At 37.9% G+C, this 27,903-nt stretch overlaps 1 protein-coding gene and 1 long non-coding RNA gene across 2 annotated transcripts; one reads left to right on the top strand and one right to left on the bottom strand.

Moving 5' to 3' along the window:
• Positions 1-5,478: 5,478 nt before the first annotated feature.
• Positions 5,479-8,479, bottom strand: LOC127509334 (uncharacterized). Its single transcript, XR_007929204.1, has 3 exons — positions 7,978-8,479; positions 6,892-7,008; positions 5,479-5,916 (listed from the first exon to the last, which is right to left on the bottom strand). It is a non-coding gene; the product is annotated as an uncharacterized LOC127509334 (long non-coding RNA).
• Positions 8,480-10,992: 2,513 nt separating this feature from the next.
• On the top strand, positions 10,993-27,191 carry LOC127509536 (cytochrome P450 2K6-like). Its single transcript, XM_051888319.1, has 9 exons — positions 10,993-11,254; positions 24,342-24,504; positions 24,724-24,873; positions 24,945-25,105; positions 25,285-25,464; positions 25,561-25,702; positions 26,071-26,255; positions 26,339-26,480; positions 26,563-27,191. Exons 1-9 carry the CDS (start codon positions 11,051-11,053, stop codon positions 26,748-26,750), a joined length of 1,515 nt encoding a protein of 504 aa, XP_051744279.1. The 5' UTR covers positions 10,993-11,050; the 3' UTR covers positions 26,751-27,191.
• Positions 27,192-27,903: the final 712 nt, after the last annotated feature.

Genomic DNA, 27,903 nt, shown 5'->3' with positions numbered 1-27,903 from the left:
ATATGTCCAGGCATCCAGCATTCATTGCGTCCAGGAGGGACATTTGATCATGTGGATGGTGGTCATAAACCTTCCACCTCCATGAGAAAAAGAATTCCTCTATGGGGTTGAGGAATGGAGAGTAAGGTGGGAGGAAAAGCGACTCCATTCTGGGATGGGCTGCAAACCACTCGGTGACTGCACGGGAGTGGTGAAATGCCACATTGTCCCATACAATTATAAATGTTGGCTGGTTCCTTCTCTCTGCATCCCTTTCCTCACCTAGCACAACCCTTCCATAGAGATCATGCAGGAACGCAAGGAGACGTTCAGTGTTGTATGGCCCAATTAGTGGTTTGTGTAACAGCAGTCCATCAGTGGATATTGCTGCGCACACTGTGATGTTGGCACCCCTCTGGCCCGGGACATTCACTGTGGCTCTCTTCCCAATCACATTCCTCCCTCGTCGCCGTGTTTTGGCCAAGTTGAAACCCGCCTCATCCACAAAGATGAAAATGTGGGGTGTTTGCCTGCCTTCAATCTCCATGACTCTATAAAATAAATCCACAAGGCAACATAAGCTGTTACAGTAGTAAATTGTAAAAATTGTCTTTGTGTGTGTTTGGTTTTGTTCAAAAACTGCTCTGTATTTTATTGTGATCTTACCTGGACATATTGGTTCCTGAGTTGCTTGACATGTTCAGAGTTCCTCTCAAAAGGCACAGTGTACAACTGTTTCATCCTGACCTGATGTTTTTTCAGGAGTCTAGAAATTGTTGTTATGCTTACACTGTGAATTTTTGCAAAAGTAACGTTGTCTGCCAAGACTCTGTCTCGAATCTCAGTTAGTTTTATTCCATTGTTTCTGATGACCATATCAACAATGGCAATTTCCTGCAAATCAGTGAGCATCCCACCTGTGTGAGGTAACCGTTGAGTCCTAAGCAGAAATGCAAAAACAGTTACACACAAGTTTATTTACTTCTGTAATGTGCAACTCAGTCAAATGCCCTTGCAGAATACAAGTTACCTGTTGGTTTGCCGGAAAACTCTAACAATAGATGCCACTGTAGAGCGTTGCAGATTTTGCTGCACTCTCTGACCAGCCTCTCTCATTGAGAGACCATGATTTACTACATGATCAATTACAGTAGCTCTGATCTCATCTGAGACTACAGCTCTTGATCTTCCTCTTATTCTTCTTCCACCATGCATACGTATTCCTCGCCCCCTCCCAGCCACTCTTCTTCCTCTTTCAGCCACTTCTCTGTTTCTGGCTGGGTCCATGTTTACATCACAATACAAAACTATTCAGCAGTTGTCTCCTTTTGTAATGAAATTGAAAGAGTAACACCCGTGTAGATGTTCATCTACAATGAGAATCAGCTGTGGCTGGTCCAATTGTCCAATTGTTTTTATAGCATTTAATTTTAAGATTTAAAATATATTTCATTAAAATATTACTGTAGGAACGTAGCAAATTTCTGTCTTATTCGGTTTTGTATTATGTTATTGTTTTGAACATAAGTTTAACAGTTTTGAAAACAGTATGTAAGCATGTGCAAATTGGCCTGTACGTACAAAGAGTTTTGGCAGTTGTTGTGTCTGAGTGAGAAAAGAATTCATGAAATTTGAGAGATGTAGTCACTGAATGCATTTTGTGCCAAAGCAATGATAATTGATCCTCAGTTTAGCCCACATAGACTTCTGTTGTGCTCGCTGTGTGAAGAGTTTTGCAAAAGTGACATAAGTATTGAGAAATGTGTCCTAGCGTCTGTAAAAAACTGTAAAGCAAAGGCATAACTGTAAAGCGTAGGCATGTTTCTGGTGAAATAAGGACCACTATTGTAAACAATGTTCTCAGTCATGACCTTACAATGGCTTATGCGGGTCTAAAGGTGCAGCTGAAAGTTTGGAGAAAAACCTTTTCCTCAATCATTCAAGTATTTCATAGACATAACAGGTATGTATTTCAGCAATTTGCACTGCACTCTAATATGGTATGCATGCTGTAATCTTAATATTACAGTAGCATTTTTACACTTACAGTAGCATATTACACTTGCTTTACACTTACAGTATAGTAGGCTAAATGAACTTTATACAGATACTATATCACACACATACACATGAATACATATATACAGTGTATGTATATAGTCTTGTCTTTTTCATTTATTACAAGGACATTTTACAGTAATTTGTTGACAGACCAACAGTAAATACAAAACTGTGAATCCTGTCCAGTCTTTTGCAATCAATCTCCCATATACAGTAATGTGTCCATTTGTACTGTTAAAATTGATATATTCCATACAGACAAAGTTCAGTCTTGTGCAGTTTCAATCGCTGTCATAAAAACTGTAGCCATAGTTTACATCTGAAATATTCATCACTGTAATATTGACAACATGGCTAAGCATTTTGACTATTTTGTTCGAGAACAATGACACAAGGACTTGTCATTCTGATGGCACTGATATGTTCATGGACATAAATACTTGCTTTTGAGAGATGAACTAAGGATTTTGAGCAGGTTACAGGCTTTTGCACGTAATCCAATATGTTGTGCTGTTTGTACAAATTGTTTCGAGAAATGAACATACTGTTTTGCAAATTTTAGAGAGAATGTACATACCATCAGATATTACTGGAATTACAGCCACATAAATAAACATAAGCAGGTCCATGTTGAGTTCAAGTCACAATCATCACACTGGATTGTCAAGGTGAAGGTCTAAAAGTGATCTGGAGCATGAAGACAAGCTGTTTAAACCTGTCTTACTTTCTTCATTGTGACTGTGAAGAAGTTCAGTGGATCTGCAGCTAATCCCGATAAACCAGTTCTGATTAAGTTGACAAAACATCACTACACTCTAAAACATTGCTGTAAAAAAAAAAAAAAGAAAAAGAAAAAAAAAACGGCCAAATTCTGACAGTAATGTACCATTTTCCATTAAAGCAGTAATATGCTGTAGAAAACAATGCATTCTGGGTATTATTTGTCACTTTCGAAATCAAACATTTACTTTGGCCCGATAATACATTTTTCCTAGAGCTGCTGTAAAGCCAAAATAATTTTATCATTGTGAAGCTTCTTTGAAACAATCTGTATTGTAAAAAGCGCTATATAAATGGAGATGACTTGACTTGACTTTCGAGAAAGTAGCCTACAGGAATATATTGTGAATTAACAGCGCTCAAAGTCGACACTCAGAGGCTGTGTTCCAAATCACACCCTATACCCACATTCACTATTCACTATTCACTATATACTGTAACTGTGTGTTTATAAAGCACATTTGTTATGGCAAGAAAAAGCCAAGAGAAAGTTGAGGCTGTCTCATTTAAGAAAAATAACTGCTGGATTGCAAAGTAAGAAAGAAAATATAGTATTTTACACCTCACGAGGAATAACCATCAGTTTTATTATGGATACTTTTCTTAAATAAGACATCCTTGATGACATATGCAGCGTTCAAATGCAACCTCCGGAGGATGCAGCCTCCGAAATGAAACGGGCCTGGGCCTGTCAATCAAATCAGCTCTCAAAAATGGCTCACAGTTCTATTCTGAGGTTCTCAAATGCCACCAATCATACACTCAACAATAAAGATTATTTACTGGCATTGATGGTTCCATGAAGAACCTTTAACATCCATGGAATCTTTCCATTCCACAAAAGGCTCTTTAGAGTGGAAAAAGGTTCTTTATATTTTTAAAATGTTCTTCACAGTAGGAAAAAAAATGGTTCTGTTCACTGAAAGGTTCTTTGGGGGACCGAAAATTGTTCTTCTATGGCATCACTGTGAAACCCCCTTTGGAACCTTTATTTTCAGAATGTATATTAATTGTGCAGTTAGGATAACTCAACTTCTAAGCAGAAGACAGTTCTGGAAGTTCATTATACCAAATGATTTTGATGACAGACTTTGGCTTAGGTATTTCAGAAAGACCAAACCAACATTTGAGATGCTTTACATTTATCCATATACATTTTATTTAATGTGTTTCCACCGTAGTTTGTGAATGTCTTCTTATTGAATAAAAACAGATGCACCTCAATTAAGCGCATACATTTTTTAAGCACATTTTTAAAATTTATGCAGATCTTGGCATTTCCAACTACTGGGGTAAAATGGCCCCCTCCCTGGTGTAAGAAGGCCCCTGGCTAAACTTATACAGAACATATAAATTACTTTTGATATAATTATCATTAATATCTTCGGTCATACTCAAAAAACATCAGCTGTTGCATCATGCTGAGTTTGGTCAGCCCTCTTTTGCTTTTTTTTTCCCCTTACCAGCCACATTCTACCATCAGGTCACCCCACAGACCCTCACAAACTATGGGTGCTCTGCCAGTTCTTGGCCACATCAATAGATGTTTATTATTTGCCATTTTATTTCTGATTTTTTTTTTTTTTTTTTTAAATGAAATGTCTGAAATGTCTATTTCATAAATATGTTTATTTGCACTACAGTTCACTTGCATTACTGTCATTGTGAATTATTTGCACTACCGTTTCTGAATCCTTTTTTTTTTTTTTTTTTTTACTTTTACTGTCATGTTTTTGATTGTTATTGCAAACTGTAGTTCATTCACAAAAATAAATCGTGCATAAGTGACATACTTGAAAATAGCGTGACATATTTTGCCATCTGGCATATATTTGTACATAAGTATTCTTGACCTCTTATTGAAATAGTTACGTGCCTAGTTATTGCATCGTTGTATTCATAGCCAACCCTTTTTATCAATTTGCAGAAACATTACCATTTTTGGGCATAACAAAAATGGTGGGTCCTTGTTATACCCAATAAAACGAGTATATTGTTTAAAATTAGAACTTTAGCTTTAAAGTATGTCCAGCAGCCAAATCACAAAATACCATACATTTTGCAGGGAATTTGAGAAAATGTCAACAGAGAAATTGCTTGTAAAAAATATGTATTAAAAATACACATTTTCAAAATGAGAACTTTAAGTATATGTTGCAGTGACCAAATCACCCAATACCTTACATTTTGCAAAAGTGCTTTAACTTTGATAGAACATGTTATATCAAAAATATTTAATTTGCTGTGGTGAGTGCTAGTATAGTAACTGAAATAATTGGATGCAATAAATTCGATAAAAATGTATTCAAGTTCACAGAGAAATTGTTTTGACAGCAGCCATATCACCCTGTAGCCAAGACTGGCTGCCCATTGAAGCTAAGCAGGGCTGGGCCTGGTAAGTACCTGGATGGGAGACCTCCTGGGAAAACTAGGGCCTAGTCCACACATACACAGATATTTTTATAAACAGAGTTTATAAATCACGTCCACACAAGAACGGATTTTAAAAAAATCTCCGTTCACATGAAAACGCAAAAACACACTATGAAGTGCTGTCAAAAGTCATGTTGGCCAATCAGAAGCCTAGAAAAAAGTTTATTACCAATTCCGGTAGGCTAACAACATTGTCATTTTATTTGTAACGCTGAGACAACAGAGTTAGGATCCATGTGCAGCTTTATTGACAGATGTAGAACAAACAAGCAGGGGTCAATCACCAGCGTCAGGTACAAAAAGGGCAAAGCAGAGACGTAATCATTAACGAGGCAGTGGATCAGGACAGGCAGCAAACAGTATAAACGTAATCCAGGCAGACAGAGCACAGTAATCAAAGCAGGCAGCAAAGTATCATCACAAGGTAAACAGTCCAGGGTCATACACAAGAATATCATAAACAGGAATAAGCGCTCAGAACGCCCACCACACACCAGCTTATTGGTGGAGAGGAGACAGAGTGATGAAGCCAATCAGTGTATGGTGATGATTAGGAGGCCATGATGGACAGAGGCCAATGGGCAAATGTGGCCAGGATGTTGGGGTTTTTAACGACCACAGAGAGTCAGGACCTCGGTTTAACGTCTCATCTGAAGGACCCATCTGTTCGGGTGTAAAAATATTCAAAACACAGAAAAGAGGTGAAACGAAAGCTGAGGATGCCAAATGCATTTTCAGAGATGCGCCATGCCCGAGACAAACGATAATTGAAAAATCTCTGTGAGGAGACAGCTTCCAGGGTATGTCCGGAGGAGATATGGTTTCAGAGGAAAAGGTTTATCTGCCACAATGATGTGGTTAACTTTTCCCAGCTCAGGAGCACCTGGAAGTTCACTTGGTGGTGGAACATTCAGAGTTCCATCTCTGAGTGCCTTTCCCAGCACAGAATTGGCAAAGATGCTTCCATCACTGCTGCTGCCATAGCTCCCCACATCAACCATATATAATATTGACTTCTCCCAGTAAACTTTTACCTACCATTCAAATCTCCCAGCCAGCACATCCATGTTGGTTGCACCTGGGGCTGGTCAGTTTAGTCCTATGTTTTAATGTAGGCCCCACATAGGTTTGGCTGGATGAATTGATTAAATGAACACTGAATCAGTGTTAGAATTAATTAGATAATTCAATGACTAATTTATGTTATGTTTGAACGTTTTGAGTGATGAGTGAGCATTAGTGATAAACCCGTTTTGTTAACAAGCATAATCACTGAAGGAAAAAGGAACAACAAGAACAGAAAACAGCGGAGACGAGCAGAAACGCAACTACAACGGACTTTCAGCCACAGCCTTAGACTAAATAAACTGGAGATTTAATCCTCTGCTGAGAACTTGAGAGATTTTCCCACAGTTTCACAGACAAGGCTTAAGCTAGTCCTAGACTAAAATGCATGTTTGAGCTGTTTTTACTGAAAGTAACTTGCACTGACATATCTTAAAATATGTTAGAGCAATTGTTTTGTCTCAAGATGCACACCAGTCATGTTTTTTTTCTAGTGTACATTTATAAAAGCTACTTAAATATCTTAAAGGGATAGTTCACCCAAAAATGAAAATTTGATGTTTATCTGCTTACCCCCAGGGCATCCAAGATGTAGATGACTTTGTTTCTTCAGTAGAACACAAATGATGATTTTTAACTCCAACCGTTGCCGTCTGTCAGTTGTATAATGCATGTCAATGGGAACACAATCTATGAGAGTAAAAAAAACAAGCACAGACAAATCCAAAATAAACCCTGCGGCTCGTGACGACACATTGATGTCCTAAGACACGAAACGATCGGTTTGTGCGAGAAACCGAACAGTATTTATATCATTTTTTACCTCTAATACACCACTATGTCCATGGCATCCGGTGCGTGAGGTGTGTACGTGTTCTGGCGTAGCATAAAGGATTAGTCCACTTTCAAATAAAATTTTCCTGATAATTTACTCACCACATGTCATCCAAGATGTTCATATCTTTTTTTCTTCGGTCGAAAAGAAATTGAGGTTTTTGATGAAAACATTCCAGGATTATTCTCCTTATAGTGGACTTCAATGGTCTCTCCAAACGGTTGAAGGTCAAAATTACAGTTTCAGTGCAGCTTCAAAGGGCTTTAAACGATACCAGACAAGGAATAAGGGTCTTATCTAGCGAAACGATTGGTCATTTTCTATAAAAATACAAATGTATATGCTTTATAAACACACAAGTCTATTCTACTTACGGAAAAAACGGAACTGGCTCCGCGTTCCTTCTGTAAGTTGAATAAGGAAGGCGTAGGACATACAGCGTAAGCTTTTTAAAGAATATGGAAAGCAGAAGCACGTGCAAGCAAGCCGATCATTTGTGTTTATAAAGCATATACATATGTATTTTCTTTTCGACCGAAGAAAGAAAGACATGAACATCTGAACACCGGATGCCGTGCACAAGGCAGTTGGACATAGTGGTGTTTTAGAGGTAAAAAATGATATAAATACTGTTCAGTTTCTCACACAAACCATTCGTTTTGTGTCTTAGGACATCAATGTGTCGTCACGAGATTTGTCTGTGCATGTTTTTTTGACTCTTATAGATTGTGTTCCCATTGACATGCATTATACGACTGACAGACTGCAACAGTTGGAGTTAAAAATCATCATTTGTGTTCTACTGAAGAAACAAAGTCACCAACCTCTTGGATTCCCTGGGGGTAAGCAGATTGTCATGAATATGGCTCCCACGGTTCATCCTCTGGACCGCCGGAGGGAGCCATCACCGGAATACTGATTTTCCACCATTCGGACCTTATTTCCCATAGGCCCTCATTCCTGGGACTGATTGCACACACACCTGAACTGCATCACACGCACACTATTTAAGACACGCATACACACCACATCTTCGCGAAGTCTTGATTTGCTATGGTGATCATTTCTGAGCGTTATTCTGTGGACTGTTATCTTGTTGTTACCTGGACTGTTTATCTCTCGTGAACCCATTGCCGCCTGCCCGGAACCTTGCCTGTACCCTGGACTGTGTTTGTTTGCCGCCTGTCTCGATCCTTGCCTGTGACCTGACTCTGATTCTCTGCTGCCCGCCTCGATCCTTGCCTGTCCCTGTTTACGGTACTGCTCTGCCCTTGTCTGTACTACTGCTGTGTTTAATAAAGCTGCAAATGGATCCACACACTGTTGACCCATCATTACACAGATAAACATCAAATTTTCATTTATGGGTGAACTATCCCATTAACTGAACTAAGGCTTAATACTGGCTTAGGCTAAGCCCTGTCTGTGAAACCGGGCCTTAATGTCTTCCTTTATTTACAGTTGATTTTAAAACTACACGATTCTATCTAATTGTGCAAAAAACATGATGAAAATTAACAAACACAGTAGGGTTATGTTTAGTAGTAGCAAGGGAAGCAGTCACCTTCAAGAATCATAATGATGAGGTAAGTAGAATCACACAATCTCCTTTTAGTTTTTTAACTCAAATGAACTCACTTAACCATGACTATGGCTGCATTCGAAATCGATTAGTCTCTTGAGTAGGTACTTGTTTTGAATAAGTAATTACTTCACTACAGCTAAAAAGTATGTTCTATATAGTATGAGTGTGTATAGTATGAATGTAATCTGGACGTACTACGTTCGCCATGTTGCCCTCATCACCTGACCTACCAGCGTCAGTTACGTCGCTTCAGTGCCATTCACAAATCCTCAGTGTTGCCAGGTCTGTGCAACAAATGTAGCCCAATGGCCATTCAATACTGGGATTTATACCTTGGTAATCTAGAAGACCAAAACATCTGGAATAATAAACCTTTTACAGAAAATTTGGTTCTGTTCAAAAGATACATTGATGATTGTTTTGTGATTTATAAAGGTTCTGCCAGTGACTTTGAAGTGTTTGCCTTGTATATGAATTGCCTTAGACCATCCATTAAGTTTACATATCATGTGGGGACAACAGATATTAACTTCTTGAATATTATGATTTCTGTTGTTAATGACCAACTAGTCTCTGAGAAGAAACAGCTAAAAATAGCCTTTCACTATTAGACTTCCATAATGTAATTAAAGTGCTCTATTTCTGCGCACTAATTTTGTACTTAATATACTAAAAATTCTTTGTAAGTACTGAAGATAATCTTAAGAACATCTAAGTGTACTCAACTGTGCTATTTTGAGACAAAATTGTTTTGGTAAACACTGTTACAAAGACCACAAACTCACATAAAAAGCCAAGAGTCAAACCGCCTAACTAAAGGAAACACAGATCACCACAATGGTGACGTCAAATGACATTATTTTTAATAAAACATCAACATCTTAACCTTTTTCTTCTGAAAAAGAACTTATGTAGATTAATGACAGAAATAAAGTCAAACTGGTTAGCATTAACTGAAGCTGATAATGTTTAATCATCCTCTGTTGAGATCTTGAGAGGTTTATTGTCTTTTATTTGTAGTTGATTTCAGGCTGTGTGGCTTTAAATAAGTTGTAGTTGTGTTTCATTTTCTGAGAGTGCAAGCATGATGTTGAACCAACTTCACGTTGTAACAGTGATTCAATGCCATTACCATTTTTTTTAACATTAATTGCGGGTGCAACAGTGATGTTGATTCAATGTGGTTAACGTTGACACATTAACATTAATTTAACATTGTTTTGATGGTTGCTTGATATCTGGGTGCAGCTGAAAGGTGTCCAAAACACTCAAACAGCCCAGACTGAGATGACAGACTAGCAAAATAAGTTTTTTTTTGTCAGCAGGGACTTTTTTCAGAATAAACATTTATACTGAGATAAACAGGTTGTACAAAAGCGGTGTAAAAAAAATAAGACATGAGGGACAAGTTGTTCTATTAAAACAGTTCAACTTATTTAAACTCTTTTGCAGTTGCCCCAGCAATTCAGGTTGGGGTTCAAAGTGCATTGTGGAAGATTGCTGATACAGTTTCATTTAAAAATGCATTTATGAACAATTTACATGTAAATTCCTGCTATTTTTGTCTCAAGAAATGTTCAGTGTATTTTAAATACTTTAAATTCTCCTTTTTAATGCTGTGATTATATTTTATACGCTGTAAAACAAAGTACTGATTGTCAAAGCTGTTCTTTCTCTCTCATTAACCCGATTCTATGGCCAATTCTATGGCCTCTTGCCAAACGCGAGAGACTGACCATATATTTTCTTTGCCAATGGTTTTTCCGGAGTAGGTTGCCAGGTCTTTACCCAAACCTCCTCCTTACATGGCTCGGGACTCACACACATGCATTCACACCTACGGACAATTTAGCATCTCCAGTTCACCTATACTGCATGTTTTTTGGATTGTGGGGGAAACCAAAGCACCCGGTGGAAACCCATGCAGATACAGGGAAAACATGCAAACTCCACACAGAAAGTCTCCTGATTCAGTCAGGACTCAAACCGGGGACAATGCTACCAACTGAGACACTGTGCTGCCCCCCAAAGCTGTTCTACATGACAAGAAAGAAAGAAAGAAAGAAAGAAAGACAATGGCTGTTATTTTGGTAAAACAACCTCTGTCTGGATTTGTTGATACAAATTCAAGAAAGCAGCATTATAATTAGGGTTAGCTTAGTTGGCACTGATCCTAGATGCCTTTAATTTTGAGTAAAGTTTACCCTCTCTTATGGCCCCTCCTACCTACTGTACAAAGTACAAGATTGAAACCCACATCAAACCTAAACAAGTGATTGATCTGTGCATGTGAACAGTAGATCTCTTTGACTATGGCTTTAATAGATGTGTTACTCTCACAGGGCTCCAGCACAGGTACAATACTTGTCCTGCTGATGTTTCTGGTTATTTTTCTGTTCTCCATCATTTCCAGATCTAAGGATGAGGGAAAATATCCTCCAGGACCCAAACCACTGCCACTGCTGGGAAACCTGCACATGCTTGACCTCAAGAAAACCTACTTGAGCCTGTGGGAGGTGAGCAAGAATGTTTCAATCAGATGATTTTACCAACTAGGTTCTATTTTTATGCTAGTAAACAGACGTACACTGTAAAAAAAAAAAATAAATAAATATTTACAGTAACTTACTGGCAATTTTGGTTGCCAGTAAGCCTGTAAATTAACAAGACTACCATAAATCATCAACTACAATTATACTGTAAAAACACAGCACAACCGTAAAAACAGCAAAACAAGAGCAGCTGTGAATGTACAGCTCTTTACTGTAATCTACTTTACTACTATAATAATACTATGCACTGAATTAAAACCTGTTAACTCATTTCATTTGAGGAAACCGGTTGCCTTAAATTGGTTATTTGCCATTTAGCATTTATACTGTGTTAGTAATGTGAGTATATTAGTACTATGAACTTATTTCATCTGAAACTTAACTGAGTTACCTAGAAAGAACAATTTAACTCAATCCTCTTGCAGATAACCATTAGTTATGAAACACCACCACATAAGCAGGTGTTAAAGTCCTTAGCAAAGAGACCATCTCTATACCAGCAACTACACAGTTATTGCCTTTAAATAAGTCAAGTCAATTCATCTTCATTTATATAGCACTTTTCACAATACAGATTGTTTCAAAGCAGCTTGACAGTGATAATAGGAAAATTAATGGACAGAGATTGTTTTGGCTTTACAGCAGCTCGGAAAAAGTTATTATCGAGCTAAAGTAAGTTTTTGATTGAATCACTTCCGTTGTAAAAATGGTTAATTATTAACTTAGGGGCCGCTTAAATGACACCTTGTTAACTGAAAACAGAAGACTTTTAATGCATTCTTGTCGTTCATTTATGTGTTTAGTCTATAAGTATGCGCTTTTGAATGTGTATGTGTGCAGACGCTTAGTCTTTCTTACTAAGTGACATTGCCAAATTACTTCTCTGGCCTGAATTCTGAGATCGCAATAGACGTGAAGGAATATAATGCGTTAAGAGCTCACTCGGGTACTGGGGAGCTAAACCATTTAGTTTCTTTTGGATGTCATTGCCATAACAAATGTTTCTTATAAACACACAGTTACAACAGAGAAAAACTAATATCCAAAAGTTAAGGGTCAAGAACCTACCTAAAGCAAACTCTGAAACAATAAAACATCAACTTCTAAACCTCTTTTAATTCTCAATGAGAACATATGACAAAAATAAAATCAAACTGGTTAGTAATAAGTGAAGCTGGTAAAGAACAAAAATACTGTGTCAATGTGAGTTTTACTCTCTGTAGTGTGGATGCTACAGGATTTTGCTGTGGGGTTAAAAAGGTTAAAAGAGTAAGATAAAATAGACACACCCACCGAATATATTTTAACAGTAAACTGTAATTAAGTTTACAACAAGCAAACTGTAGAAAAACAGTTATATATTGGCAACCATGCCATCAGTAGTTTACTGTAAAATTACTATGAAATCACATAGAAAAAAATTATGTGAACTCAATTAACTGATTAGGAGAGGGTCAGTCGTAGCAGAAAGAAGGAAATGAGTCTCAATACCAGAGAGATGTCAAATAACTCAAGCTTTATTTACAATAAAAAGGGATTAGCATCAGGGGCAGACCAGGCCAAAATAACAAACAAATCTCCTTTTATAAACTAAATTACCACAACGAAAATAAGGAAAACAAAAATACAGCTTAACTTACCTATCTCCCTTAACCATAAATAAAGTATACAAATAAATTGGTGTCAAACCCCCTACATCCCTTAATCTGGCAAAAAAGTATTTACATGAATATTTACAGAGTCTTGTAGCAAACAAATCAGATTCGATATCCAAGTCATAGTCAAACCGGCAATGATCAAATAAACTGGAGAATCAAAAAATTACAATGACAATTAACAAACACACTCACAGTTTCACTAAACACTCACAATCTCTCTTGCACGACACTCTCTCAAAATCAAACAATGACAAAACAAACAAAAGTGAAGGAAAACAGGTCAATAAATGCGAAGAACGATAGAGCAAAGCACAAAGTCAGTGAGGCACGAAGACAGAAGATGAGTGTTTGTGGCGCTCCTTATATGTGGGTCAGGTGCTTGGCAGGACCAATCACAGTTTTCCACAGGTTAATAGAGACGACGCCCACCTGGAACACAAACATGTCTATACACACACAGAGAGAAAGATATGGTAGTATACACACAAGGACAGTTGATACAGACACGCAAAATATTGCAGGCTCTTAACACCCCCTCCCATAAAATAAAACATGTAATGTTTTACTGGTTGACAGGGACAGTGAGTCGACAATGACATTTTCAATACCTTTTTTTATGACAGATTTGAAGATTTGTAACTTTGACAGATTAGAGGCCATCACATTAAACAATGATTGGCATTAGACATTTGGTGGAGAAATGTAAGAGTATTATGATCATTGAAAATAGTTTTGTTTGTACACTCGAACCAATATACACTTCGAAGTGTTGCAAGGCAAGAATTAGTGCTAGGGCCTCTTTCTCTATAGTACTGTAGTTCATTTGATGTTTAAGGAAATTTTTCGAAAAAAAGCTGATTGGATGATTCAAACCGTCTGCAATAAAACAGCACCAACACAACGTGATCTCATGAGAAAACGTGTGTATTTTTACGTAAATTGTGGTTCTACCACACGTACATTTACTTACGTTTTCATACACACAAAAACGTACATTGACGTATTTTTAGCACTAAAACGTAAAAATACTTACGTATTAACAGCAAAAAAAAAAAAAAAAAAAACGTAAATCATGTAACGTAAAGTGTGAATGTATATGAATTCCCATGTATTAATATTAAAAATGTGGCTTTAATGATTTAACGATGTTTTTAGTCGAATTTATTGAAAGCAGTTTACTCATCTACTTAAATAACATTTCTGTTCGTGACTTGTGCTGCTCGTTTCGGAGGATTGCATAATGTTAAACAAGACTACAATTTGAAACCTTATGAATAAAATTTCTGTAATTGTTTAACCATTTTGTAATATTTAGTTTGTTTGCTGTGAGACACAGAAGGCGTTTTCTCCTATGCAGCGACTGACAATACAACCATAAGATACACCAAAACACAACATAAATTCACAAATCACATCCATTTTATTTGTTCGCTGTACTCCCAATCTTTAGAATCCATATGTTTGTAAGGAACAGATCCAAATTCAGCCCTTTATCCATCGATCTTCATCTTCATTCTCAGCAACAGCGACCGTCACAGTCAAAGCTCGCGCTCGTTATGATTCAAATTTGAAAGTAGCGCCACCCTCGAGAAGCGTTACGACATGATTTACGGCACTGATATCAAGCGCTCATTGGTTCTCACCTGCTTCGTCACAGATTGCGACATGCCGTGTTTCAGTGGATTGACATTTGAAATGAGTGTCGCGCCTTCACGGAGAGAAGCCGAATTCATCATATTTTCATGGATTAATAAGTTAAATTCTGCTCTGTACCCTATAAAAACTATTACCGCCAGAGAGGACTGTGACTGGAACTCATCATCATTTGAACTACTTTTGGTACCACTTTTGACATTTTCGCAAAAAATAAATTATTGTGATTACGCTTGTTTGTCTGTCATTCTTTTATTTATAACAGTAGGTAGTTTAAAGAAATGGTTATGGGTAGGTTTAGGGGTAGGTGTAGGATTAGTGGCTCAAAATATCGTTTTAATGTTATATTTTTACTAAAATGGTCATTTCCCTACACATTTCTGTTCTTTATGTTTTATTCTTTTAACATTCTGTATAAAATGGGTAGGTTTAGGTTCGGGATGGGGTTTAGGGATCTTACATTTATCTACAAAACGATGAAATGGAAATTATACATATATCTTTATGACATGAAAGATACGTAAATATTTTACGTTTTTTCGCTGTAAAAACGTAAGTATTTTTACGTTTTAGTGCCATAATTACGTCAATATTGTACGTTTTAGCACCTTTCTAAACGTACAAAAATGTACGTTTTGTGTCTTTGAAAGTTACGTATTAACAATGAGACCAGGCTGACCAACACCAGGACCACAAGCATCAACTCCTAACAGGAATGGTTTTTCAAAATGGGGGGCAAAAAGTACAGGAGTGCTACAGAGCAAAGTTTTCAGAGCTTCATAAGTGGACTGACACTCAGAACTTGACCACTACCGACTTCCTTACCCAAGTATGTGACTGTAGTACAACCGAATTCACACTTTGCTAGATTCAAAGTAAGATTAGCATCTCTAAGACGTTTGAAGACTATATCTAAGGTCTTAAGATGGTCTTCCCAAGTGTTAGCATAACACACAACATAATCTAAATATGCTTCACAATTGGACACGTTGGATAACATAATAGACATTAATCGATGAAATGTAGCTCCAGCATTTCGAAGGCCAAAAGGCATGACCCGGTATAGTAGAAACACTTCAGGGCTGGTTTATTTAGTGGCTAAAATAAAATAGACCATGTAGCAATTTGCATATCTGTAATATCAAAAATATTTATATAAAAAAAAAAAGTAAATTAAGTAAATAATGAGAGTAGTTTCAATTTGAATAAAAAAGAGCAACTGATTCTGTGTTGAAATTATATTCACAAATGAGGAGAAGTCATGATATAAGGCTAATATATAGGCTAATATATAATTAGCAAAAACACTTTTTTAAACACATATTAACACACTTTTACACAGGGTTTTGGATCCCAAACAAATGAAAGTTTGGTCTGCTCATGCAATACCAGCATTTGCAACTGACACGTTCAAACTAAACGATATATTAAAATGACATTTACAACAAACCTGTATTTTTAAATACACTGTCATGTTCAAAACCAAGTGAAAAATAAAAGTGTCTGCTTTGTCTGGTGTACAGGGATATTTATTGGCAAAATCCATCTTCTTTGGGAAAGAATCAAGGTGATATTAGCTATAGACATAATATTGGTTATCACATGCAGAATTCATCATGGCCTATTAAGATAATCATTAAACTATATTTAAAGTACATTAACATGTTTTCATGCATGCAATTCAAGTCTACCCAGATTAGAAGTGCTTCTGAATCTGACTTGGGGGGGGTTGTTAGTCTCTCTAAACTAGCAAAAAGAGTGCAGGTGTTGTTTAATTAGCTGTTTATGATATTTGAGAAGAAGGTCTAGCTTTGCCTAGTTCCACATTGAAAGCATGAAGGCTATCTTTATAGATGTTATAGTGGATTTCAAGTTTTATCTTTCACTATCTTTCAGCTTTTCTGCTTTGTCTTTTAATATTTTGCACTGCTGTTGAGTTTCACTAAGGCACTTTTTGTCTGCCACTCTTCTTCCTGACTTTCACAGTAGCAATGTCATCAAACACACTCTTAACTTTTGAGTTAAAAGGATCAAGGAGAAAATCAACAGAGTCTGCAGATATGCTTGGTGTTAAAGATATTGCCTTCATAAACAGCACACTAGTGTTCTCATTTAAGCATCGCTTTTTGACCGAGATAGATCTAGCTTTAACAGTGGGAGAGATCAATATATCAAAGAAAATACAGAAATTATCAGATAGCGCTACATCCTTATTAAATTGGATGAAATGTTTAGACCCTTACTGATAAGTAAACGTAGACACTTCTTCCCCTTTTATTTATTTTTATTTATCTATTATTTATTTATTTATTATTTTCTTTTATTTTTTACTTATGCAAACCCTGGTTTTGTATATAGTTAAGTTGTGTCACACATGTTGACCATGTTCTGTTCTGCAATAAAATAAATAAATCACAAAAAATAAGTAAACCTAGAGTGTGTCCACGATTGTGTGTGGGTCCATGTACATGCTGAGTCAAATCAAATGTATTCAAAACAGTTATGATTTCTTTTGCCATATTGATTTCTGCATTATCTATGTGGATATTAAAGTCCCCAGTAATAGCAAAACAATCAAACTCTGAGGAAATTGTTGATAACAGTTCTGTAAAGTCCTCAACAAAGGCTGGAGTGTATTTTGGAGGCCTGTAAATAGCGATAAGTAGAATGTGTGGAGCACCTTTTAACACAATACCCAGATATTCAAAAGACAAGTAATCACCAAATGACACTTGCTTGCATTGATAGACATCTATAGAGCAGCTACACCTCCACCTCTCCTAACTGCTCTGCAGACACTCATAAAAGTAAAGTTAGGAGGGGCTGTTTCATTGAGGACTGTTGCACTGCAGCTGTCTTCTAGCCACGTTTCATTTAGAAGCATAAAATCTAGGTTGTTTGTTAAGTCGTTGACTAGAAGTGATTTATTTTTCAGTGAGCGAATGTTTAAAAGTGCTAATTTAACAGTCTTTCTTTCTGTCTCCACAGTAATCTTAGTTTGACGTGTAATAGGCAGCAGATTAGATGGGTTTGCCATATGGCTTGAGAAGGCCTTAGATTTTCTATCACATAATAAAACAGAAATAGAGAAAGCAACAGGCAGACTGGGTTCCCACTTGTTCTGTAAACATTTGACAAAGTTACTGTTATCATAGCGGGGACCCGAGATGTTATCAGTTGTTTTTGGTTCACTTAGAGCAGATGGAGGAGGGTGTGGGCCCTGGCGTTGTGGCAGAGGCCGGACAGCTCTCACAGGAGGAGGGGGAGGATGAGCTGGGCCCACAGGCTTTGGTGGTTGTAGGGCTCGCCGCTTTTTTGTTGATATCTGGGGGCTCGCAGCAAAAGAGTGGGAGAGTTTGGTTCCAGCATACACCAGTTCCTCCATTTTCTCTGAGAAGCACAGAAGAAGGGATGCTGGAGAGAGGGATAACGTGTCCGGTGAGAGGGGCTGTTGCTCTGGTGTGACCGGAGGCTGTAATATGTCCTGGATTCCCTGGCTTTTTTCCCGAAAGATGTCCTTGGGTGCTGAATGTCGGAGCAGTTCTAATACGTCACAGTCTATCTGCGGTGAGCTCTGTGGGCAGGGCTTAGTCGGGATTGTATCCGTGAGCAGTGGTTGTTGTGGCTGTGTGGTGTTGTGATAGTCAGAATCAGAATGAGCTTTATTGCCAGGTATGTTTACACATACTAGGAATTTGTTGTAGTGACAGAAGCTCCACAGTGCAACAGAGTGACAGCGACAAGACAAGACACAGATAATAAAAAGAACAATATACAAATATACAGACAATGTGCAAAATAGTAAAGACACAATATACAAATTAAAATAAATTAAAATAAGCAATTTACTATGTACAGATATGTTAGGTGTAAATTAGAAATGTAAATAAGTATGTGTGTTAAATAAATGAATGTATAATAGTGTGTGTGTTGTGTGTTCCTCGTTTATTGTCAAGTGTTCATGAGATGGATTGCCTGAGGGAAGAAACTGTTCCTGTGTCTGGTCGTTCTGGTGCTCAGGGCTCTGTAGCGTCGACCAGATGGCAACAGTTCAAAGAAGGAGTGTGCTGGATGTGAGGGGGCCAGAGTGATTTTGCCAGCCCTCTGGATAAGTACAGATCTTGGAGAGTGGGGAGGGTTGTACCAATGATTCGCTCAGCAGTCCGGACTATCCGACATAGTCTTCTGAGGTCAGAATTGGTAGCTGAGCTGAACCAGACGGTAATTGAAGTGCATAGGACGGATTCAATGATGGCAGAGTAAAACTGTTTCAGCAGTTCTTGTGGCAGGTTGAACTTCCTCAGTTGGCGGAGGAAGTACAACCTCTGCTGGGCCTTTTTCACAATGGAGTCTATGTGAATGTTCCACTTCAGGTCCTGAGATATGGTGTTGCCGAGGAACCTGAATGACTCCACTGTTTTTACAGTGCTGTTCATGATGGTGAGTGGGGGAAGAGCAGGGGGTTTCTTCTGAAGTCCACAATCATCTCCACTGTTTTAAGCGTGTTCTGCTCCAGGTTATTGTGACTGCACCAGACAGCCAGCTCTCTAACCTCCTGTCTGTAAGCAGACTCGTCTCCGTCCCGGATGAGGCCGATGACTGTGGTGTCATCTGCAAACTTCAGGAGCTTGACAGAGGGGTCTTTAGAGGTGCAGTCGTTGGTGTAGAGGGAGAAGAGCAGTGGGGAGAGGACACACACACTGATGGTGCGGGTGCTGGATGAGAATTTTCCCAGCCTCTCTAGCTGCTGCCTGTCTGTCAGGAAGCTGGTGATCCACTGACAGACAGAGGTGGGCACGGACAGCTGAGTTAGTTTGGGCAGGAGGAGGTTTGGGATGATGGTGTTAAAAGCCGAGCTGAATTCCACAAACAGGATCCTTACATAAGTCCCTGATTTATCCAGATGCTGTAGGATGAAGTGCAGACCCATGTTTACTGCATCATCTACAGACCTGTTTGCTCGGTAAGCAAACTGCAGGGGCTCCAGTAAGGGTCCGGTGATGTCCTTCAGATAAGCCAGAACCAGTTTTTCAAACGATTTCATGATGGCAGATGTTAGCGCCACAGGTCTGTAGTCGTTAAGTCCTGTTATCTTGGGTTTCTTTGGAACGGGGATGATGGTGGAGCATTTGAAGCAGGAAGGGACCTCACACAACTCCAGTGATCTGGTGAAGATCTGTGAAAAGATGGGGGCCAGCTGATCAGCACAGGTTTTCAGACAGGCTGGTGTCACACCATGATTTCCTTTTCCAGTGTGTATTTGGCCTGTTTGTACAACACTCTGTCCCGATTCCTGTAAGAATCTTCTTTGGCCTGATGGAGCTGGCTGAGTTTTGCAGTGAACCACGGTTTGTCATTGTTGGAAGTTAGATGAGTCCTGGTAGGAATGCACATATCTTCACAGAAACTGATATATGAACTTACAGTCTCTGTGAGCTCATCCAGATCGGTGGCAGCAGCTTCAAAAACACTCCAATCAGTCCATTCGAAACAGGCTTGTAACAGTGGTTTACAGTCTTTGCTACAGGTTTAGCAGATTTAAGTTTTTGCTTGTAGGTTGGTATAAGATGAACCAGGCAGTGATCAGAGAGCCCCAAAGCTGCCCGTGGGACAGAGTGATATGCATTCCTTGTTGCTGTGTAACAATGGTCCAGTATATTACTGTCTCTGGTGGTACATGTAACATGCTGTCTGTGTTTTGGCAGTTCACTGGAGAGATTTGCTTCGTTAAAATCCCCAAGAATGATTAAAACAGAGTCCGGGTGTTTTTGTTCGGTCTCTGTGATCTGATCAGCGAGTTTCTGTAAAGCCAGGTTCACGTGCGCTTGCGGTGGGATGTAGAAGCTTACGAGAATGAACTCTCGCGAATAGAACGGCTTGCAGTTAATGAAAAGCGCTTCTAGATCAGAACAGCACATCTTCGTTAATACTGTTACATCTCTAGACCACCTTTCGTTGATGTAAAAGCACGTCACGCCGCCACGCGATTTCCCCGTTGATTCTGCGTCACGATCCGCTCTAAACAGCGCACTGACGAATGTTCAGCAGTTCATCCCATGTAAAACTAATCGCGTTTCCTTAACAAAAAACAGGAAAAACTAACAAAAACACTAAAACAACTGAGGAGCTCAGCACAGTGGCTGCCATCCACGGCGCCATCTTGATCATCCTTGTAGGATATGTCAACCACATGTCCATTCAGGTGCTGAAGTGACGTCCTATGGTCATTTGCACTCTGTCCAGGTGTGTTTGTGCCATTCAGGTTGAGTGGATTGGTACACACTGCTGAAGGATGATGGAGAAGTAGATATTGTCGTTTAGCACTGTTGAGCCCAGTTTGTTTCAGTGCAGGCCATCCTGTTTAAACATTTGTCTCTGACTCCAGAAAAGATTGAAGTTGTTGATGAAGTTCAGTTCCTTTATGTTGCAGGTTTTTTGCAGCCATGTATTGAGCCCAAGCAACCGTGAAAACCTTGTTCCTCTTGCTGGAAGTGGTACACTGATGAACGCCTGAACTTTCAGTCTTCTAAGTGTTTCAAAAAGTTCATTGAAATCCCTTTTAAGGAGTTCTGACTGCTCTTTCTAAATATCATTCTTCCCCATATGAATGATTAGTCAACTTGCAGTCTTATATTTCATCAGAATGTTCTTAAGTTCCTTGTTTAAATCGGAAACTGTTGCTTGTGAAAGGCAGCACGTAGTTGTATCCCTGCTGCTAATGTTTCTGATTATGGAGTCACCCACTATGAGAGTCCTGGGCTCGGCTGCACTCTGAGCTGAGTGCTGCTGTCTGCTCGACCTTGAGCGCCAGTTAGCATCAGTGTTAGCTTCTGGATGATTTGATCTGTGTCTGATCATATATGGGGATTCCTCACCCACATTCATCATGTCTGGGGATTCCTCACCCACATTCATTAATACTTCAAATCTGTTCTACAGATGTATAGGCAGTGGTAGGGAATCAGTGTTTGGGGTAGACGATGCTACTATGGCAATATGTGATACTCATGACAATCTTATGTTTCAGGTGCCTTTGGGTCTCGCTCCCTGTTTGTGCCATCGATTAGTGTGTTGATCAATTACAGCTTGTTTCTCTACACTCAGTATGGCCTGTTTAGGCGCACGGGATTCATGGGACTCACCAGCTGTACACTAATGGCGTCCATGATGAAGCTCTGTTGTGTGTTCCGTCTGGTTTGGTAGTCCCACAAGTAACTTTGTTTCAAGAACTGCAATCCTTTGAAGAAGTCTGTGGCAGTCTGTAATATAAGCTAACCAAACCTTTTCCCAAAGGCCTTGGAATTAGGTTGTTGCTATATGAGATAGCAATTTGTGTAGATCCAGGGTCAGCGTATACAGATAGATACATCAGACACGTTATCTGTATTCATAGTAAATGCTTATTTACTATTTCATACCAGCATCCAGAAAGACCACAATTGACTCCCCCATAGACTGCTAATTACCCATTCATTGCTTCATCTAATTCGTTGCTCATGTACTTGGCATTCATTCTGTTAACGTCCATTTGTGTAGTAGTTTGTAGTTTCTGTTTGATTATTGGTTCAGTTTTCTTTGTAGTTTAGTCATTTTCTTTAGTAGTATTTAATGATTTACTCTTTTTATTTTACTTTTGTATATCTTTTTGTTAATAAATTAATTTTTATTGCAAATTGTGTCATTCTTGTGTTGATAATCAGAGACTCTACAAGCTCGCCCGAATCTCACTAAATACTTCAGATTGGTCAGATGACAAACTATTTATACAATTTATAAAATTCTAATTCAGTCAACAATCTTCCATGATTGTTCTTTATTGTCAAGGTGTGAGTCCTTGGTTATTAATATTTAAGACCATAAATCTCTACTGTTGTTAGTTAAATTTATGTTTCTTGTTTTAATGATGTTGTTTAATTCGTTTCTCTTTACTTTAAGAAATATTGTTTTTTTTTAGTGGATTCAAATGAAATAGGTTCACAGTATTAATAGTAAGTAAGTAAGTAAATTTTATTTATAAAGCACATTTAAACATAGCAGAGCTATCCAAAGTGCTGAACAGAGTAAGGAAACATTAAATAAAATAAAGCAGAAATAAAACCGAGTAAAACCAAACAAAACAGACAATAAACAGAAGTATAATAATATTAAAATGCCAGGGAGTAGAGATACATTTTCAATTTTGATTTAAAAATGGTAATTGAAGGTGCAAGGCGGATGTCCGAAGTAAGTGGTTCCATAGACGAGGGGTGGCAACGGAAAAAGCTCTATCTCCCCGAGTTTATAGACGGGAGCGAGGAATAGATAATAGAGCCCTGTCTGAAGATCTTAAAAGTCTGGAGGATGACAGAGGTGTAAGAAGATCTTTAAGATAAAATGGGGCTTGATCATTAAGAGCTTTAAAAACAAACAACAGAATTTTAAACTTAATTCTAAAATGGATCGGGAGCCAATGAAGCAAAGCTAAAATTGGGGTGACGTGATCATATTTTTTTGTCCCAGTCAACAACCTTGCAGCTGCATTTTGTACCATCTGGAGGCGTGCAAGCGATGACTGAGGAAGACCCAGTTACAGTAATCTAAGCATGAGGTAATAAAAGCATGAATAACCTTCTCCAAGTCTTGGAATGACAAAAACTATTTAAGTTTGGAAATAGTCCACAATTGATAAAAACTGTTCTTAACAACACAATTAATTGGTTTGGATTAACATAATTCTGAGTCTAGGATGATACCGAGGTTCCAAACCTGGGAGGAAACTGAGGGAAAATGATTACCCAGCTCCTTTATTAGACTACTCCTTAGTTTTGGGGGACGAAAAACAATTAATTCCGTTTTGTCCTTATTAAGTTGGAGAAAGTTATTTGATAGCCAGTTCTTAATGTCCTGGATACATTGCAATAATGGTTGAATGGAGTCGCCAGATTTCAATGGCAGGTACAGCTGTGTATCATCAACATAAAAATGAAATGAAATATGTTTCTTAATAATGTCGCATATATAAGTTAAAAAGAATTGGACCCTTGAGGTACTCCACTAATAATAGGAGCAGAAGATGAAGAGAACTTACCTAACTCTACAGAAGATGCTCACATTCCTAGCACACTATGGCCCGGTTTCACAGACAGGGCTTAGCCTAAGACAGGTTAGGCCTTCATTCAATTAGGGCATTTAAGTAGCTTTTATAAACGTTCACTAGGAAAAAAAAAAACATTACTGGTGTGCATCTTGAGACAAAACAATGGTACAGACATATTTTAAGATATGTCAGTGCAAGTTACTTTCAGTTAAAACAGCTCAAACATGCATCTTGGTCTAGGACTAGCTTAAGCCTTGTCTGTGAATATTAGTTTATAAACTTAAATGGCAACTGGCCAATTTAAGGCAATCATTTTCTGCAAATGAAGTGATTTAACTTGAGTTTTAATTTAGTGCAACTGTGCTGCCAGTATTTTACCATTAATTTACTTTTTTTTTCAGTGTACTACAGTGTAATTCTAAATACAGTAAAAACTATAAAACAGTACTTTGCAGGTAAAGCTACTGCCAGTGAATTAATACAAATTTACAGTAAAATGTTTTACAGTGTATATTTAGATGAAGTTTAAGACTGGGTAGGACAGGCAAACAAGACATTATTACTAGAGGGAAAAGATGTTATGGAGGTGTTGTTCTATGAGCCAGTGGATGGATGCCAGTGATGCCAGTGGATAGATAGATTCTTCATGTTTTCTCTCTTACAGCTGTCAAAGCAATATGGGTCAGTTTACACGGTGCACTTTGGCCCCAAAAAAGTGGTAATATTGTCAGGATACAAGACCGTGAAACAGGCACTAGTGAACCTCTCAGAGGAGTTTGGAGACAGAGATATCACACCCATATTCCATGATTTCAACCAGGGATATGGTAGGAAGGCTTCACATATTCAGATATTCATTTAATAAACATTTCTTTTTTTTTTTTTTTTGTAAATTTCAAATTAATTCAGCACTTATACTTGTCTTGTATATAAAGTTAATATCTTGTAATAATCTTGTATATAAAGAAATAAAAAAAATAATCTTTGTATTTTGGTCAGAAATGTGAGGTCCACTTTGGAGTAATGGATAAATTATTCCTCTGTAGGGATTATGTTTTCCAATGGTGAAAACTGGAGAGAAATGAGACGCTTTGCTCTCTCGAACCTGCGAGACTTCGGAATGGGCAAGAAAAGAAGTGAAGAGTTAATAATCAAAGAAACGCAATATTTAAAAGAGGAATTTGAGAAGTTTGATGGTAAGATTGTAAACCACAAGGACAACATAATGATGTGACTGAGTATTAACATCTTGTTCATCCATGTGCAGGAAAACCGTTTGATACAACTCTGCCAATAGCATTGGCTGTTTCAAACGTCATCTCTGCCATTGTCTACAGCATCAGATTTGAGTACAGCGACACTAAGTTACATCGCATGATCAGGCGAGCTTACGAAAACATGAAGATGACTGGATCAGCTTCAGTTCAGGTACCAACACATTTCTGTACAATACACCAATAATTGATACACTGATTGTTATTTTTAAATATTCAAAAAGTACAATAACGATTTATTGTTTATAATTCATGATTTTGGAGTATTTGTCACGGTGTATGTACATTGTTCAATGGTACATTTCTATTATTTGCAATTCTGCTTGTTTGTAGCTCTACAACATGTTTCCGTGGCTTCGTCCTTTTGTGGCAAATCAGAAACTTATTGTGAATAACGTCAGAGAAGCGTTCAAACAAAGCAATGAACTATTAAATGGTCTGAAGAAGACTCTGAACCCTCAGGAGCCCAGAGGGATCGCTGATTCTTTCCTCATACGACAGCAGAAGGACGAGGTACTGTTTATAAGTTTAAATCAAATAGATTTGCAATTACCTTTTTAAGGTTCTGACATCTTACTTTTTTGGCTTTCATTGTCATGATTTCTACAGGAATCTGGAAAAACAGACTCTTTGTACCATGCAGTGAATTTGGATTGCACAATAAACAACCTGTTTGCTGCTGGTACTGACACTATGGCCACAACTCTACGCTGGAGTCTTCTGCTCATGGCCAAATACCCTGAAATACAAGGTATAGCTGCAAATGACCATCTTAATGCATGCATTTGAACAATGAAAAAAAAAAATAAAATTATAGAAACAATTGTCACTCAGAAATTGCTAGTAAATTTCACAAATAATTACAAAGAAATCGCAAGCAATACATTTAATTAAACATGAAATTTTGAAGTAGAAAAGTTGAAATAGTATAAATAGTATACTACTTTATAAAAAAAATATATTGTTTACAGTGAACAAAGAGTTCTTGATCATAGTCAAGTCAAAACCAGGACTATTGCATTATTTTATAACAATTTGAATTCAACAAGTCTGCAAATCTAATTATTTACCATGCAAAATGTCATCGAGAGTCAAGTATTTCTTGTGAATTTAACTAAGCCAAGGTCCAAGGTGAGCTTGACCAAGTGATTGGTGGACGTCAGCCAGTGGCGGAGGACCGGAAGAACTTGCCTTACACAGACGCTGTGATTCATGAAACGCAGAGATTTGCTAACATAGTACCCCTTGGTTCCCCCCGTCAGACCACCTGTGATGTTCACCTGAACGGATACCTCATCAAGAAGGTCTGGCTCCAATAAGAACATGCAATGTTCTTGATTATGTGTTTCCACCATTTATCACTGATCATTTGTGTTGCTTTATGCAGGGTACCAGTGTGTGCGCACTACTGGTATCTGTATTGAGGGATGAAAATGAGTGGGAAACTCCTAACAGATTCAACCCAAGACACTTCCTAAATAAGCAGGGCCAGTTTGTAAAAAAGGATGCCTTCTTGCCCTTCTCTGCAGGTGCAGTGGACTTCAAATTCACTAATTATATTATGCCATCACAGGTGATTTTTGTTAATTGTTTACTTATTGTTTTTCTCAGGACGCAGGGTTTGTCTTGGAGAAAGTTTGGCCAGGATGGAGCTCTTCCTGTTCTTCACCTTCCTCCTTCAGCATTTCTGCTTCACTCCTCCTCCTGGAGTTTCTGAAGATGAGCTGGATCTCACACCAGTGGTGGGCTTCACCCTGAACCCGGCCCCACACAAACTGTGTGCAGTGAAACGGTCTTAAAGTTATATATACTGTTAATTATTACCTTTTATTGGACTGACACTGTCATTTACTGTGATGGTGACTTATGAGGACATTACAGCATGTCCCCATTTTTCAAAAGGCTTATAAATCATACAGAATGAGTTTTTTTGAGAATGTAAAAATGTGCAGTTTTCTGTGATGGGTAGGTTTAGGGTAGGGGTAGTGTAGGGGGATAGAAAATATGGTTTGTACAGTATAAAAACCATTACGCCTATGGAATGTCCCCACAATTCACTAAAACAAACAAACCTTTTAGATAGTATAGTGCCTTTGCTCTTCTTACAGTATGTTAGAAGAATATATAAGAATGTACAATATGTAAATGTATTTATCACATTAAATTGAATCAAATGTTGTTATTAATGCTTAAAACTGGGAGAACATGCATGCATCAATAAATAAACTCCTCTACATACATCTTTTTGGTTCTATTACATTTGCACATTTGATGCTTTTATATTTCTATTTCTAGCTGCTAAATCAGGATCTGGCTAAGCTAAGATCATTTCTTGTAAATAGAAATAGACATGAATTATGGACTAATTAACTAGATTAACTGTATACTTAACTGCTTAAAAGTGCCAGTAACTAAATGTCAGTAGTCAAATAAATATTCCTAGTCAGCACCCATGTGGGGCCCAAAAGGGTTTCACCTGGACTATCTAACTGGTCCCCAGCCAGTTTTGTCCTCAGTTTCTATGTAGGCCCCACATGGGTTAGCCCAGATGAAATGAACACTGCTCAGTGTGCACACTACAGGGTGTTAAATGTAACACTGAATCAGTGTTGGAGTTGGGATAATTAAACGATTAATTGAATAATGATTGAGCACTATTGAAGACAGCTGATGATAATAAGCAGAACCACTGAAGGACAGAACAAAAACAGAAAAAAAGAGGAACAACAACTACAAATGACTTGCAGCCACAGCCTGGATGAAATCAACTGAAAAAGAAATTCACTTATTATCATAGCTTCACTTTATTGTTATTATAACTAGTTTGACTTTATTTCTGTCATACATCTACAGATGATCTTATTGAGAATTATCAGAGGTGTAGAGGTGTGTTTTATTGAAAATAATATTTTGGTTTGAAGTCACCATTATGATGATTAGTGTTTTCTTAAG

This window comes from Ctenopharyngodon idella, chromosome 3, assembly GCF_019924925.1.
Source record: "Ctenopharyngodon idella isolate HZGC_01 chromosome 3, HZGC01, whole genome shotgun sequence".
NCBI lineage: Eukaryota > Metazoa > Chordata > Actinopteri > Cypriniformes > Xenocyprididae > Ctenopharyngodon > Ctenopharyngodon idella.
Note: the sequence above shows the minus strand (reverse complement) of the source record. Positions and strands in the feature narration are given on the sequence as shown.